At 44.6% G+C, this 17,743-nt stretch overlaps 1 protein-coding gene across 2 annotated transcripts in view; it reads right to left on the bottom strand.

Annotated features, from left to right (window-relative positions):
* The window catches only part of igf2bp1 (insulin-like growth factor 2 mRNA binding protein 1), a 34,236-nt gene that overhangs the window by 8,654 nt on the left and 7,839 nt on the right, over positions 1–17,743 (bottom strand). For both annotated transcript variants that reach the window (XM_084482359.1, XM_084482360.1), the window contains exons 3-6: positions 6,075–6,123; positions 2,597–2,648; positions 2,305–2,368; positions 822–1,115 (exon numbers count right to left, since the gene is read on the bottom strand). In XM_084482359.1, coding sequence (XP_084338485.1) covers positions 822–1,115; positions 2,305–2,368; positions 2,597–2,648; positions 6,075–6,123 — 459 coding nt within the window. The remainder of the gene's footprint in view (positions 1–821; positions 1,116–2,304; positions 2,369–2,596; positions 2,649–6,074; positions 6,124–17,743) is intronic.

Genomic DNA, 17,743 nt, shown 5'->3' with positions numbered 1-17,743 from the left:
AGATTTTCCACAGTGTTGCGTGCGCTCAACCTCTAGTTGATTCAACCCATAGCTATAATATGGAAACCCCAGTCAATGTAACAAATTTCTGAGCGCCTAATATAATAACATTTTGCCTATAATGTTACAACGTATAACATTTTGGTTCACCTATTACGTAATGAGACAAGCATAATAATTTTCTCCTTACGTTATGAAGCAAGCATAATCATTTTATACTTATAAGCCGTTTTCACACATTTTTGCCGCATTTGTAATTGAATCACACTTGATGCTTTATATGCGGACATCGATGTTGTTTAGACATCAGTAGAATCAACGGGGGGGTTAGGGGGGTGGGCTTGCAAGGGCTGTTATAGGGACGCTGTCTCTTTAAGATCACCTGACTTGTTTGTTGATATGCCGGTCAGCACGATGTTTGAATCTAACAGATTTTATATAATAAAATTAACGACCTGCCGTTGTGTTGTCGACGTGAGAAATTGTCTCCTCACTTCTTTTATCGCAATTTCTACAGTCTATAGCAGAACGTCTTACCTGGGAGAGTTTGACGACGGCGGGCCGTTAAAACAGACAGAAGTGGGGACTGGGGGGGATATCAATATCGCAAGACATTGCGGGCTGCGGGATCAATCTTGCCGTTGTCTTTCACCGTCTGCGTCCGCGCGCGCTTGTGCGCAGTTGTGTGTCTTCGCGTGCATGTGTGTGCGTGCGTGTGTGCGCATGCAGTGTCCTGCGCTGCCTTTGTCTTGAAACGTCTGCGTCAGTGCGCGTGTGCGTGCGTGCGTGTGTTTGTCTCACACACACTGAGTTGCACTCACTTGCTCTGCGTCTGCTTGGTGATGTTGCGGATGGTGGCGCCCTCCTTGCCGATGATGGCTCCTACGTACTGCGTGGGCACCAGCAGCCTCAGGGGGATGTCGGTGTGCTGGTGCTTGGGGGGCATCCCGGAGCCCGGGGAGCCGCCGCGGTGCCCGCCGCGGGGGCCGTACCCGGGGCGGCGGCCGTTGTCGGGGCCCCGCTGGCCGCCCTCGGGCTCCGAGGTCTCGTCAGGGATGTAGGAGACGTGCAGCGCGTTGTTCTCGAACTGGTAGCCGTTCAGCTTCTGGATGGCTCTGAGGGACGGAGGGAGGCGGTCGTTATTGGATCAAAAAATCTAATTAGGTTGATTTATTTTCGCATGAAGCACGCTTATTTTATTTTTTATTGTTGTAGTGTGTTGATTTAAAATCATCTTTTATGGATTTAAAAAGGTTTGTTGCTTCTCCCGCTAAACAAAGATTGGTTGGAGAACTGCGTCAGACTGTAGAAACTGTTTTTTGACCAATCAGAATCGGGTTTTTAACAAAACTGTGGAATGAGTAAGCTTATACCCCTGCTACCGACAAAGGTTAGTTATGGCCTCTTTCAACCTCATCGTTATGTTTCTTATCAACTTTATCAAATGAAATTCAAATATTGTTGTCTTTGGGCCTATAGTTTTTCAGTTGTCTAGGAAACACACACATGCAGTGGTATAAACAGGGGTAAGACTTCCGTGTTTGCCAGACCTTATCCTTTTGGATTCTTATCCTTTGGACAGGTTTCCATGTTAACATTCAAATATTATGAATATACGACTCAATCTATTTCTTATCAATGATTTATTGTTTTTCCGTTTGTGTTGCTATGCATATTTCTACTTTTATTTAGCTTTTAATGCTATGCTGCTGCTACTGCTGCTATGCTTAATTTAGCAAGACTTCTATAGTTCGATAAAACCTGTTTAAATAATGTCAATTTATAAAATGTGTATGGTTTAAATCGTCCATCTCACATACTATTGTTCATTTTAAAGCTGAACATGTTATTATTCTATTGTTGACTGTATAACTAGTTACTGTATAACTTAATACCGTAATGTTAATAGTTAACAATCATGCGTGAAGACGCACCAACAGGATTTCAATGTATGCTTCACTCTTGTAAAGGGTCATTAATAACCTCAAGTCAGAGCTGTTAACTTGTTGTTTGGTTAAGCGGCCACTAGGTGGCATCCGTGAAACACGAGCAGTGCATGACTGTATTCACACCGATGATCTCAATGCAGTTTCATACAGGTTACAACGACTTCATTGTTGCTGACCTTTTTACACTCTTTTAGGCAACCTTAAAAAAAATAAAAATAAACTTTTAATACTGCTACTGTTACTTATAATAGAAGGTATACAAATGAGTAGCCTGGGGAATAATTCACACAGAGGAACTTAAAAAGCAACTAGGATTGATGAAATGAGAAAGAGAAAGATGCAGATAAGAACTTACTGCCTGGCATGTTCCCGGGTTCCGTATGTTACGTTGACCACGGCCGTCTCGCTGTCTGTGTTCACTGGGATGGAGAGAGGGAGAGAGAGAGAGAGAGAGAGAGAGAGAGAGAGAGAGAGAGAGAGAGAGAGAGAGAGAGAGAGAGAGATAGAGATAGAGATAGAGAGAGAGAGAGAGAGAGAAAGAGAGAGAGAGAGAGAGAGTAATAGTTTGACCTAGGCCCTAGAACACCTTAGAGAATCCATTATACAAAGAGCAGCACTACCAGGTATTGGCAAGGATGTGATCTTACCTTGTTCACAGTTCTCCACGGTGCCATGCTGGGCCAGCAGACCATCTAAGACCTGGCAGAGACATGGGGAATACTTATAGTGTCAGATCAGTGGAATCATCTTTTTTACCAAATGGTGAGAACCATATTCATAGCATAGAGGTTGATCGTGCGTCTTATGAACAACAGACTTGGTTATTTTTTTACTTGTCTCTCCTTTCTGCCTCATGTGTGCTTGATGTGTACAATTAAATGACGTACAATCCCTACCTTTTGAAGGCCAACCCTGAATAAGTGCGTTTAGCTGTTATGATTGCATTACTTTTGGCAACTGCTTATAATATGAGATAGAAAATAATGAATCAAGAATGTATGATGAACAATCATTCGTCATACATTGATCCATTTTTGCCAAACCATCCATTCACCAAAACAACAATTTACTCAAAAGTATCATCGCTCCCAAAACCGGCTGCTGCTGTGGACATTTCAGCGTTATTATCCAGCTACGTTTCCCCCCCTCCGCCAATCGAAATCCAGCCTACATTCTGTGGAATTCACCGCTTCCTCTCTTAGACGGCGCAGCCGTCAGTATCCAACACATCCCTGAACACATCCCTGAACACAACCGGTTCAGTCGTCTGAACGACCCGAAGACAGGCCGTTCCTGTTCGCTGGCGCCCTGAATAACAAGTACCCCCCCAAGTACCCCCCCCCCTCCCCCGCCCTGAATCATACACAGTCAACACACACTCACACATACACACACGCAAACACCCACACATGCGTAGACGCACACACAGAGACACACAACTCATACGCGTGCCTACGTTCCCCCTTTCCCCCGAATCCTTACTTTGACACGTGCATGCTTTTTTTTCTCTTATCTCGAGGCTAAAACAAAAACAAAAAAACCTCTTCATATACTTTTAAAAAACGGCTAGCTCTCAAACAACCAATCGCGACCTTCCACCCCCCCCCACCCCCCCCCCGACACACTGTCCCACACCGCCCTGCTTAAAAACCTGCCGGACATCATCGGCGCATGTCAAACAGGCGTGGGAGGCCTGCCCGTATCAGGCCTGAGGGTTTTGAACCGCAGGGGAACGAGGGTGCTGGTGTGTCGTCGCGCAGAGACGTCGCCCCCGTGTGGACGGCCACGGGGACGAGCCCTAAACCCAGAGAGCCTCTGCCGCCGCTGCTGCAGCTGCAGCTGCAGCCGAGCGCCGGGAAGCCGGTGGTGAACTGTACACTGAGAGGAGCCGAGAGCCTGCAGGGGGGGGGGGAGCAGCAGTGGGCCACCGTGCCTGCACATACACCCCCCGGCCCCCGGCCTGACATGAACACATGGCTGCCCACCCTCTGCCCCGGACACATAGGGGTACACATAGGCAGGCGTACGCCCGCCGGCATGGAAGCATGCACGCACACACGCACACTCATACACACTACATAAAGGGGGCGCAAGGAATCACTTGTACACACACACACACACACACACACACACACACACACACACACACATGCAGGCGTTTAAGCAGACACACACACACACACACACACACACACTCTACACACTACATATGGAAGCTATTGATCCGCCCCCGTGTTTCTGAGTACAGTAAAATATTGTTTGATGAGCGCCCCGATTATATGGTACTATTTATACTCCTAAGAATGAGGGGAGAGGAAGAGAACGAGACGAAAGAGGAGACGGGTGGGAGGGGGGGGGGGGAGTTGTGGTGGTGTGGGGGGGGTTAATCGCGACAGAGATTAGGCTAAGAGAGGAAAAAAAAGAGTTGAGAAGAGAAAGAATAAGAGCAGAGAGCAAGCGGCCCCCGAAACGTGAGAGTATCATGAATGAAGTCGAGAGGAAACGTGAGGAGAGGTGGAGGGGGGAAAAAAAGTAAGTGGGGGGGCGAGAGTTGAATCTGATGACATCATGTCTTCCCCCCTCCCCCCCCCCACCCCCCAAAACTTCTACTGGTGTACCGCTTTCAATTCGACACATTCTGCAAAAGTTCAATTCCACATGTTAAAGGGCAATTTTTTATCTTCCATTTCTGACTCGTTGTCTCAGCGACTTTGTTTTCTTGCCCGTGTTCCCGCCTCATGCAAACACTGTGCGTTGTGCGTTTGGATAGTATCTTTTAGTATCAAAAAAAAATGTAAATGAAGGTAAAGTCTTTACAAAACGTCCATGCAATTTAACGTTTGATTGCTAGAGATGTTGCCATGTTTATATTGTCAATAAACACTCAACTTTCTATTAAAAGTTAATAATGATAATTGTAGGGACACGGTGGCTTATAGCAGTACTAGGACTATTAAGATGGGGGGAAAAAAAGTCTCTTTGCGGTGCTTCAGTAAGCTCCCGTCTTTTCTCATTGATGCATACCACCCCCCGTGGTGAATCTGCTACTGAGCATATCAGCATGCAAACTACAATTTGGATTGGAATTATGGGACCGCACATAGACAGCAATGTAAATTCCAACATTTAGTGCATGCAACAATTAGTCCGCCGATTACATGTCAATCGATGCAGCTCAACTAAACCATATCCGATTTCAAATCAGCGATTCCAATTCACCAAAATAAAAAGCCTTAATGTGTTTCGGAGCATTAAGGCGTACAGCTCGTGTGAAACGCCGGGAGGGTTACTGCGATACAACCCCTCACCCGGCAGTTTTGGATAACGACACCTCAGAAATCCTGAGGCAGCAAGGCAAACAGCGCCATCCGTCTCTGGGAACAGAGTGGTTGACATCAGACTTTGAGAGCCCCCTGTCGCTGTCCACTCCGGCAGCCTGCGGTGTCGCTTATCCTCACTCTCCTTTATTTATTTTTAGCTTGCATTACAACCGACTTTCAATCGTTTTACAAGCGCAAGAGTCTGGCTCAATTAAGTCCTGAGGAATTCCACACAGTAGAAAAAGTCACCACAAGCTGGCACTCACACACACACACACACACACTGACACACAACCACCACACACACACACACACACACACGCGCACACAAGCACACAAACATGCACAACAACACAACATCATCACAAATATTTGAAATGGGGTCAACTGAGACAGACACACCTTTAAATACCAAGCCAATTAAACTCAATCTCCCTGAGAGCTGAAGAGACTCAATACTAACCACTTCCTCCAAGGTGAGGTCCTCCTCCATACGTCCAGCCATTGAAACGGGATCGGATGAATTCAGCACATGGGCTTATTTTATACCAGAGAAACAAACTAGGCTGTCCACTGGTTTTTACGGGTCAACCGGGGCTGACCAATGAGCACGCTAACACCCCCGTCAGCCGGTGGTTGCACTGGTATTGAAATTGAACCTCACCCGTGAACAAACAGGAGTGCGTTATGAGTCGACTGAAATCCACAACGGCATTCCCGAAGAGAACTGGAAACTCCACTAACTGAAAGGTCTCCAAAGAGAGCTCTGATGGTAGATACTAATGGTGTTAATTGAGACACTTACCTCCCACTGCAGGTGAGGGGGGATGTTTCTGAACTGCAACTTCCTGGTCCTGTGAACAGAAGGGAGAGAGACATTAGACGTCAGTTCAAATAATGCATCGACAAACAAATGCCAAAGTATGGCATTAGCAACCATCCAACCTGGTCTGGGATTATTATCTAAGGAACAATGTTGATTTCCTCATTTAATATTAGTGTGGTGTGTGTGTGTGTGTGTGTGTGTGTGTGTGTGTGTGTGTGTGTGTGTGTGTGTGCGTGCGTGCGTGTAGCTTTGAGAGATCATTTCCGAGCCTAACAATTGACCAAACATTTTCATGATACATACTACAAGGACAAGATAAAACCCCTCTAGGACTTGAAGTACAGCTCATAATCCACTAATCTGAAGGAGACATGTGGGAACACACGTTCATATTACAGGCAGGTCCCGCGGTTTAAGCCGTGCCGTCAGATCGGAGCACTATGCACCTGATCGTTACACTGTACACCTCACACGACGATTCTCTCAGCTCCTTCATTGCCAAACACTTGCAATACCACAAATCCACAAAGAGTGTATCGCACAAAGGCATGTGCACCCAGACTGCACCTTGTCTCAGTGGCGCTACAGTCATACAGTCTACCACACAGAGGCAATGCAGAGTAATACAATGCCAAGAAAGTGTTGTAGGCATTTCCCAATGCTCCGACTCTGCTCAATGCATGCCGTTGTGTTAGTGGTGTGATCAGTCAGACTCGAGAGACTTGTTTGGTCACAGTACACTGGGTTGTCAGTCTTCTGGTGCCTGAATGTGTGTGTGTGTGTGTTCTATAAATGGGACTTGCTTGAGTAATAGACTTTTAGTCTTTTAGACCTGTGATAGCCTATGTGATTTAGATCTACCACATGTTCTATCGTAGAAATAAGTCTATAAAAGATTTGCAGGCGACGTCGCAATTGCAATTTCAAGAACAATTTCAGTTGTCTTGTCATATAAAATTTATTTTTTTTAAGGTTGATAATAATGTATGCCGCCTGGTTTCGGAACTGGGATTCTGTGAATCGCTTTAAGCCCCTAAACACTCCCAATTCAACCATAATTCAGTCAGCCATTTTGGAGTCTGGGCTCCAGTTGCTGGAGAAGGCCACTGACTCAACAGCAAGTGGGATGGCGTCCGGCTGGACCGCCCCCACACACAACCACACATGGAGAGGGGGGAGGGGGTCGCCAGTGAATGGGATAGGTGGCAGTGCGGTATGTGTGGTGCATATGTTCATGCTTGCATGCCTGTGTGAATGTGTGTGTTTTGTGAGTTTTTCCTCGACAGCGCTCAGTGTGTGTGTGTAGCATGAGTCACCTAAACATCAACAGCCACCGCGGCCCGGCTGACCACAGTGGAGGATTTATGTAGGAAGTTTAAAATTATAGGACATAAATCTTTAAGTCCTCCTTACCATCCACACCCACCAATCACCGTCTCCGAATGGCCCCCATCAACCCCCCGCCCACTAACCATCCCAACCCACGTGCAACAAGCCTTGGGCAGAAATGCACAGGGAGCCTTTGTTGTATTTAAAGAATACCTGACATACACTTATCTTGGTAAAAAAATGGAAAAAAAAGCTTTTGATCGCGCATCAATTGTTTAAGACTGTTGGCTGTGTTACAAAACCACCCTCAGAGCTATACCATTTCTTAAAACCCACACACACACTTACAAACATGTAAAGCACCACCGCCAGCGACTTCTACTCTTTCACCACGCACGCACACACACACACACACACACACACACACACACACAAGCAAACGTATGTAGACGCACAAAAGGGGCTACAGACAATGCTACTAATACTCTCTCTCCCCCCAACAAAAACACCCACAAAACCCCCAAAGACCCCTGTTGACCCCCGGTCCCTGCCCCGTCAGACCACCTGCCCACCCCACATCATCACTCTGAACTATATAACACCCCACCCCCTGCCACACACACACACACACACACAGTACGTATAAACACACCTAATTTAGGCGATACACCATGAGTGAACTTTTTTTAACCCTATGGCCGCCGCCCCTGCTCGTTTGAACCTTCCTATTGGGTGGTACCATGGCAGCCGTTGAGGAATGGGCGTGTCCGTAAAATGGATGGGCGGATGTGGCAAAACGCTCCATAACAACACGCTCCAGCGGGCATGCTTTCTTTCCTGCTCCTCAACTCGTCTTTTAGATGTGTTGTGTATGAAAAATACTTGTTTAGCCAACTCTTTTTGTGAGGGCTGCCGAACCGGACCACGAAAGGAATCAAACCATGGCGGGTGAAAAGATGCATCGCTCTTAAGCTGGGTAATCGCAGCCCGCATGTAGAGGCAGGTGGTGAGGGCCTAGAGGCAGGCAGTCAGCTAATCCAAAGTTAATAAACATAAGCCTTGTTGCGTTAGGAAGGCGCCCGGCAGGATTTCCTGAAAACTTCCAAGAAGATACATGAGGTAAATTAGATCAAACCAAGAACGTAAAACCTACAATACAACATGTACGCCTGCCTACTGCCTCCCTGCCTATTTTTCAGTGTGAATACATTTGCCCACAAAGGTCCATCCCCCTGCTTACGGTGGAGCGTGTGTCCTGATCAGAAAAAAATGACGCGAAAGACAGAAGTCTGTGTCAATCGGTGGAACTCAACGGGGGCCCGCCGCGCCCCCCCCCCTGAGCTGGGCAGCCTTTCAGAGCCATGCTTAGTTTCTGCTTCCAATGGAACAAAGAGAGGTGGTGGGGTGGGAAAAGAGCATGAGGAATGAAGCAGTGTGGTCTTTGAGGAGAGCCCCAGCGGGGGGCGGGGGGGGGGGGGGGGAGTAGGGAGGTGTGCTTCTATAAGGTCAAAGATCAAGGGGCACAACTCTTTACACCAGCCAGAGGTGGCCCCATAATGACCAGGGCTTGTGTGAGTGTGAGTGTGTGAGGGGAGGGTGTCTATAAAGATTCTCTTCTACCATATATTAATAGTCAGCCCAGGGGCCTGATATTGACAGTATTCTAGGCCAGTGATTTCAGAGTGGGGCCACTGGCAAGGCCACAAGAGGGCACTGAGAGGCCCTCAGCAGATACTTTGGCACATACTATACATACTACAGAACACTTTTTTATAATTTTGTAAATTGTTAATGTTTTATTCTATGTATTTTACATTTCGCATAACTCCAAAGTGCATCTCACTTTACAGTAAAATGAAGGCAAGAAGCGCGTATCTACAAATAGACTTGTTAATGTATACCAATAAAATACTTTTTGTGTTGTAAGCTTATGTGCCAACGTCTTGACAATTCGGACCTCCTTCAGTCACTGCTATATGTTTTGATTTGGGGAGCCTGACTCAATGCCATTTCACCAGAAACCCAGAGATGTGTGTGTGTGTGTGTGTGTGTGTGTGTGTGTGTGTGTGTGTGTGTGTGTGTGTGTGTGTGATACTACACTCTAACTGACACTATTGAAAATAGCCCCTCCCAGACATAGTGAACACATGGTAAACGTGTAAGGGGACCAGATGAAGGTCAAAAGGGCAGGGGGAAATGGAAAGGGAATAAAGTGGTGGAAGCTATGCTGTTTCTGCACTTCCTGTTCCCCTCGCCAGTGTCCTGTAACCAATCACGAAAGCGAGTTCAGAAGATGAAAGGAGAGAGAAATAAAGATATGGTTCAAGTAGAATTTTATGCTCAACGTATGTTACACTTGTGTGTGTGTGTGTGTGCGTGTGTGTGTGTGTGTGTGTGTAATGCTCTGCAAGCTTTTCCTTTAACCGTTTAAAAGTCGGCCCTTTGACACCTGTTCTATAGAGCAAAAAAGCTGTACTTTTGAGGACTTTGGTGGTTTGGGATTTGGGTCGTATCCCCTGGTTCAACTAGCATTTGGATAAGACACACCTCCAGCTAAAGACCTGTGCATTAGGGTACCACTGATTGCTTGGGCTTTATAGACACGCAGTGCTACTCTTGTACGTCATGCAGTCATGTAGCTAACTAAAAGCAGAACTAATTACACCTGCAACCCGTAATTAATTTAGACATAGGTCATCACACTGCCAGACTACAAATGGTGAAACCTAACCATTGACTGAACCGGGCACAATCTGATTTGTCTGTGCAGCTGGCAGTCGTCGGGAAGCTAGACTGATACAATTTCCGGCACCTTTCAGTTGATTGAATTGCGCATAGCAGCAACACACTAAGTACTATATAGAAAAACATATTGTGTGTGTTTGTGTGTGTGTGTGTGCTGCAGGCGTGTGATAGTGACAGCAAAGTCTTGTTACAATAACGCTGAAAGCTGATTATATCCGAAAGAGAGCGCGAGAGAGAGACAGAGAGCGAGAGCGTTAAGAACGTAGGTACACAACAATGGTATCACACAAAATATGAACTATGTTCAGGCCTGCTGCAACAAAAGGTGGAAAATAAGGATGGGATTTCACTGTCTCCTGGTAAAGTATGTTGTCCCCACCCCGCCTACCATGGTGTACAACCCATAGAACACCCTCCACCCAACCCCACCCCGTACTAGACTACGCTTACCCACTCGTTCTGCCTGCACCTCACACACACACACACACACACACACACACACTGCCTTTTCCTCAACTGCTGCGTTTCAGCCCATCCCCCAGTCACACACATTGAGATAATGTTCTCCCCTAGAACCCAGCCAGTCTTCATGGAGGTGAAAGGTCAAGCCAGGGGGTGCTTTTGCAACTACAGCTTTCCTCCACCACCAGGAGAGTTTCAGAGGGGGCTTCCCGAAAGCGCTCGGTGGTGTGTATATATTATACACAGATGGAAATCATATCAAAATGCTACATCACACAAAGCACCAAAATCTTGTTTGAGGGCATCCTATATGTGTAACATGTCTATGTCCTTTTGAATGCAATATTTTAACTAAGGTTGGAGAAACGTCACAGATTTTGCACCAGGGAGAACATTGCATCTGCATGCTTTTAGTGCTGAAATGTTGCACTTCCAATTCAGGCATTATAGTTTACACTGGCTTTATTACAAATGTTATGTTAACATATTATTCTGAACCTGGCAAAAGGCCATAACTGTCTCAGCTTATTAGTTTTTAACATAGCTCCACGTTTTTTGGTTCACACATTTGACAGTAAACTATTCATGAATGAACACGACAGTAAACTCATATTGACAGTGTAGTAGGCTACTCTATGGTTGATTGTTTGTGGAGATAGCAGTGTCTGTCAGTCATACAATGTTACAGGAAGATGATGATCATCTATTATCCGAGAATTATCCAATAATTCAACACTCCAACTTGGCTTGGTTTAGAATCAAACTCATCGCTACTTAACCTTAGCTCTAAGCTCTCCGTGGAAATAAGAAACAGCTAACGACATAACACACACACATCCCTAACATCCAAATGATCTTTCACATTAACAGTTATTCCAAGGTGCTGGCCAATCCCTGATAGCCATGCAAGGTAACCATGCCACACCCATTATGTATCTCTCGTTCGTACCATAAAACAGAAAGCAAACTGTTCGACAGAAAAATTGCAAAAAGAAAACAAGACTCTGCTCTTCTGCTGGCAGTAGTAGCCCGCCGCGACCAAAGAAAAACAGACGTGGGACCCAGGAAAAAAGAAACCCCTGGTTCAAATCCCAAAGCATCTGCCAAACTAAACAAAACATTTCATCAGATGAATAAAACTCAAACCTATGTTTTCCCTCTCTCCACTGCTATAGTTTAAAGTTCCCATGAGCAGGTCCACCAACAGTAAATATTGCTCTGCAATGCTGAGCAATACCAAACAGAGCGACACCAGTGAAAATAAATGCACTCTAAACCCAAAGACCAATGAAATGTGAAGATAAAAAAACCACCTGTCTCCCCCATGACTGGTGACATGGGAGTGAGGCACGCAACAGAAAAGCGATGGCTAGCGGTGCTCTCTTACTGTTGCGGTACAAACACTGGCCGGCAAATGCTGCTGGTTAATATTTGATGAGCCTTATCTAGCCAGCAGAAAATCATGGATGAATATTTTATTGCTAATGTGCAGAAGCCATTACCTAGCTCCTCCTATTTAGCCTCAACCCACCACCACTGACCCGTCATGTAGCATGGTATAGCTTAGCATTCGCACACATTTCATATATAGCTCCACCCCTCCGCACCTCACCTAGGTTTTTCTAGGTCTTTCTACAAACACTGTGTTCTTGGACTTAAAATCTGACCCGATACATACGTATATAGCCATAATATTTTAAATGACTTCAAATGGTTCTTAGAAGAGCCAAAGAGTTAACATAATTCACCCATTTTAGGGAAGATATTCTTTCACTGCGAATAAGACATGACCATTAAGGCTGGAAATGATTACATTTAGTAATATAGCCATTTCATTGTCAACTCTGATTGAAGATATTATGGTAGAGTAGATGAAGTTGTTGAACAGAAGGAAGTTGTTCAATTTGATATGACCTGTACTTTGTGATCAATTTAACCAGAAAGCTAGCTTTGTATCCCAGGAAGATGTTCACACAATATTGTATTTAAAACATAATTTCCTTTTGCACATACAATCTGCTTTCAGCCTTGTTGGTCAGCCATATGCCATCTCTGAAAGAGCAAAGGAAGGCTCAAGAGTCATGGCTCCAACTGACTCCGTAGAAAGGTAAAGGGTTTAACCATACATCTATCTGCAATATTAAAACATGTTAAACCTCTGTTCGCCAAAACTACTAATTTACCTCAACCACTCTTCTTTTCTCCTTTTACATCAATCTCTCTCAATCCGCTGGATCTCAGGCGTAGGGCTATTTCCGTTCCCTTTCTCCTCTTCCTGCTTCACTTTTTCTCAACTGTACCTCTATATTATCTGTCTGTCTTTCTGTCTGTCACTCTCTCTGAGTTCAGAGCTCCGACTTGAGGGGAGCTTCTCTTCTGTCTCTCCTAAATATTAGGAGCTGAAGGCTACACTGTACACTCAGGCTTTAAATAGACATTAAAACACAGCGAGAGATAGAGCAAGGGAGGGAGGGAGGTGTGTTTGGCTTTGTGAGAGAGAGAACGAGAGAGAGAGAGAGAGAGAGAGAGAGAGAGAGAGAGAGAGAGAGAGAGAGAGAGAGAGAGAGAGAGAGAGAGAGAGAAAGAGAGAGAGAGAAAGAAAAAAATAGGAGAGAGAGAGAGAGTTAGAGAGGGAACTCAGGGGACTTCTAGGAATGATGTGCCACTTGTTCGGAGGAGTCCGAAAGCTGGGGAGAGAATCAAGTGCGCTGTAATTGTGCTGCTGTGGCACTACCTGGCCATACCTACATTAGGATTACACTTGAAAGGATGCCAAGAAAGGAATCAAAAGCAGTGAATTTGCACTTGACGAACTTGTTGTGTGACATTCTAGTACTTTGACATTCAGGTATTTGTTCTTTCTACAGTCACACCTTGAGGATTCCCCAGACAGCTTTACTGTGGACTGTTGAGCAGCATCGATACACTCCATGTAAAACACAGTAGAGGTGGAGGGAATAGGGAGGATAACCTATGCAGCATTCCTGTGGATATTCACATACTAAAGCTGAGCAACCAGCAACCGTTTTTTTTTTCCTTACTTAAAAGACAACTATGGCCTTGGCCGATTGGAAAAATCCATAGTCATGGAATAGTGAGTGAGAGGGATGTAGTCTTACTCAGTTCTTGGGGTTGGGAGTAGTAGCGTCAAATATAGGGGGATCGCAAAGAACTATGTCAATCATTGAAAATGCACAATTGATCCATGAATCCCAATGACCATGACATTTTGTTTTTTTATCAGAATCAATATAAGGTCAGACATGTTGCTTAGACACACACACACACACACTCACACACACACTCAATCTCTCGCTCTCTCTCTCTCTTGTATCGTATAAGTTTGAGCACAATGCTGATAAAATACGAGAGAGGCAATTCATTTATTTGCAGTCGGATGGATCCGTCAAAATATATCTAAGCTTAAATGGCATCCGTTGATAATCAAGGTGAACCGAAAGAGGTGTCTATGGTGTAGCGAGTCCGCATTATACTCCTGGAATTTGTTTCGGACGAGGAAGCCTATATTCTGGGTCAAAGTTGACGTTATCTCCTCTGTTGTGACCCTGCCTGCTCGCGCGCCGGGAGCAGCAGCAGCAGCTAGGGCCTCCATTTTGCAGCAATGGCATGACAAGAGCGTCTCCATTTTGAGAAGACCCAGCGTTCACTTTAAACTTTGTGTTACGATGTTGGGTTCTATCATTGTTTAAATGCAATCTGCATTTGCCATGTCATGCTGAGATTAATTTTAGCGTAATAAAGGCGGATATAGTGTGGGGGTAGAGCATGTGATCTACGTCCGCGCGGCTCATTCAGAATAAGGCCTACCAATTTTACATTATTTCCAAGGATTTCCCCCCAGTGCGTATACTGAGGACACCAGATACAAATTATATTGTAATGAAATCAGCTCAAAAATACGTTCTGTTTGAACGTTCCTGGTTTGAACATAGTAACGAACTACGTTGTGTGGCGAACCTCTGATTAAAAAAGGTTAACATTTCCTCAAACAGAGCCTACACGCATATAATCTTTTTTTTTTAACAATTACCCCAAATGGAACTGGGAATAGCCAATATGTGCAGAAAGAGGTAAGCTGCACCTTTCTACTTCTGCTTTGAGCCATTCACGCCCCCCGCGCCCCATTCCAACACCCCCTCCTTCTCGCTCTTACTCGCCATTTTGTGGTGCCTATAGCCATTTTATGTTATGTGCTCACTAGGTGGCCCCTGGAATAGACAGAGGGAGAGGGAAGGGGGTTGGGGTGTCGGAAGGCAGCATAATGAAGCTATGGCCTTTATTAAAAGTAGGCTAAACCACTAGGCTAAATTAGTTCGTTTGGTTCACGAGCGACAGTAGTATGCCAGTGTTCATTAATCGTAGTATACCTACCCCAAGTAATTGTTTGAACGTCGAGGTGTATCTACAACCTTTGGCGCCTACAGTCTTGCGGCTCGTGTATTTGATTTGATTACATTTTTAATCAAGGTGTAAAATCCAAATCAATCCCCAATCGTCCTGTAGCCTATATTGCTCGCCTGTGTCTCCAACACACTATAAGCCTATCATTTTGAAATCCAAACGTGTTGAACAGAGAAATGTCCAAACGAGTGGCTGGCTACTGACTCCAAATAATGCAAATTATTGTGATTAGCTAATAACCCCATGGATATAACTGTCGGGTGAATTGTCGATCCGCCTGAAATAACCTACCACACGTGTATCATACAACATATTACGGGCATTACCAACACGTTTACAATTACCACAAAAAAATGCAGCAAAGGATAAACCCCTGTGTGCTACAGTAAAAGCAGTGCTACGATACATCAACATCACTCCTGTTTTTCCACACAAACATGTGACAGCCATAGTGCAGCCATCTTGACGAGACAACGCCCATTTACTACGACGAATCTCTCTCACATGGCGCCGCAGAACAGCGTTTACCGGCAGCACTGCATGCCCGCTACATACAGATGAGCCATGACGTTATCACTTCCAGTTCCAGGCCCACATAGAGGGAGCGCATGCACGACTTATTCCACTGCTTTAGGCCTACATCGCCTTGCATTGTTAGACGCTTAAGACACTATAGGCTCCTGCACCATCGCTCACTAATGCCTTTTTATCTGCTTATAGCCGTCTGTTAAACCCCCGGGTTCGACTACATGGTAAAGATTTCCAGGGGGTGCATATAGTGATCCTCTAGCCGTCACCAGAGCTTTATTGTTAGAAGGTTATACTGAGTGCGTCTTATGGGTATGTAGTTATGAAAGGAAAGCATGGCGCCTTCCTCTGCACTGCAAAAAGGCAAACCATCTTCTACATACACGGAGAAATAACAACAACGCTGCGTGTTGAGGAAAGCCAGCATCTCACCCCGCCCCCCTGTAGAACCCACGCGACGTCGACACACCTTCACCAGCGCGCGCACACATAGGCTGCTCGTTCTCTGCGTTTTTCCCGGGCTCCGCCAGTAGGGGACGAGAACGTGTCTTCATTCATAAAGTCAGTGAAAACTACTCGAGAGTACTACGACGGCTAGAGGGGGAGGCGCCCGTGACCAGCGCACCGCCCACGACAAAAGAAGAGCGAGGGGAGGAGGGGGAGAGCAAGAGAGAGCGATAGCGGTAGGAAGGGAACGGCACGCCTATAGAGTGTGCATGGGGGGGGGGGGGGGGGATTTCAAATCATTATCGTGGTAAAAAAAATAATCTTTTGTCCTGTTTAATATGAGGATCAATGCAGAAAAAACGAAATGACTTATCATTTATCTCACAACTGGCAATGGCTATGTTATGGTAAAAGCAATACTACTAAATACGAGGATTCTCCCTCTATAACAGTGAGGCTTTCGGAGAAACTCGAAGCGTTTAGGAACTACATTTATTTCCTTTTTTAGACTACACAAGTCAAGAAGCATGGGCATGATGTGGCTGCAAACGTTAAAAAACAATCGAGCATATTTAAGGACTTCTAAATTCCTGTAGGCCTATATTGTAGCCCACATATAAATAGGGCAAAAATATGTCGGCAACTAATAGGCCTACGATCATCTAAAAAATAAAGTAAAAAATGAACAATAAACAACAGCTATATTGTCGTCTGAGAACACATAACGACTCATTGTGGAATTAAACTTGCCTTTAAAATAAATAATTATACATCCTCCAAAGTTCCCTAATTTAAAACAATTATTATGTAAAAAAAAAAAAAAAAGGGTTAGGCTAAATAATAATAATTTGCTAGGATGCAAGAATTAGTTTGGCATGAACTTTTTCTTAATGGTAAGGTAATGAAATAGGCCTAAATATATTTATAGTTTAATATATATATATATATATATATATATAAGGGTTAGAATATGTAATTACCATCCACATGTTGGTCTAAAGGTAGGCTTAAATAAAAAATTGGAGAAGAGTCATTTAATTCAGAAGTTTTACCATCTTGCCTCTAAAATAAAAGGTCAAAACTAAACCTATTGCACACAGGTCCTGGGTGAATTGAACGACACTTACTTGCACTGAATATTTTTGTCTTTACTAATCTGAATATTTATCATTAGACCAACAAGGAGTAAACTAAATATGAATTTATAGTTTAGGATATCTCTCCAAAAGCCACAACCAAGCGGCCCAGCCACAATCTTCCTACCCATAACTTTTAACAGAACTGTGATGTACTGAATGATAGAGCTGAATAATACTGAACTAAATAGTGTTGTGCGACACATAACGGAACAGTATATAATAAAGACTGTAGGGGCCCATGCATTCAAGTCATTATATTTAGCCAACATCTTGCTCAACCAAGCAACAACCTTAGATTCCCATTTCCATTTACACTTCATCGATTTTAAAAAGCAATACAACTATGAAGAGTAAGCACCACAACGCCTCTCATATAATCATGTCTGATCTTGTGAAATGATGAGCTACCAAACATTACACCTCACACGTCAGTGATAAGACTTTCTGCAGACTGGATTTCGGAACGATTAGCTGATAAGCTTCAATTTCGTAAGATCCCATTTAGTAAGGCCTAAATGTATAGCATAAAAACTCAAATTACCAACATGAAATACAACATAAAAATAATAACCCTTG

The sequence above is a fragment of the Micromesistius poutassou genome (assembly GCF_964030765.1).
Source record: "Micromesistius poutassou genome assembly, chromosome: 1".
NCBI lineage: Eukaryota > Metazoa > Chordata > Actinopteri > Gadiformes > Gadidae > Micromesistius > Micromesistius poutassou.
The sequence above is the reverse complement of the archived record's forward strand: the minus strand, read 5'-3'. Positions and strand labels throughout refer to the sequence as shown.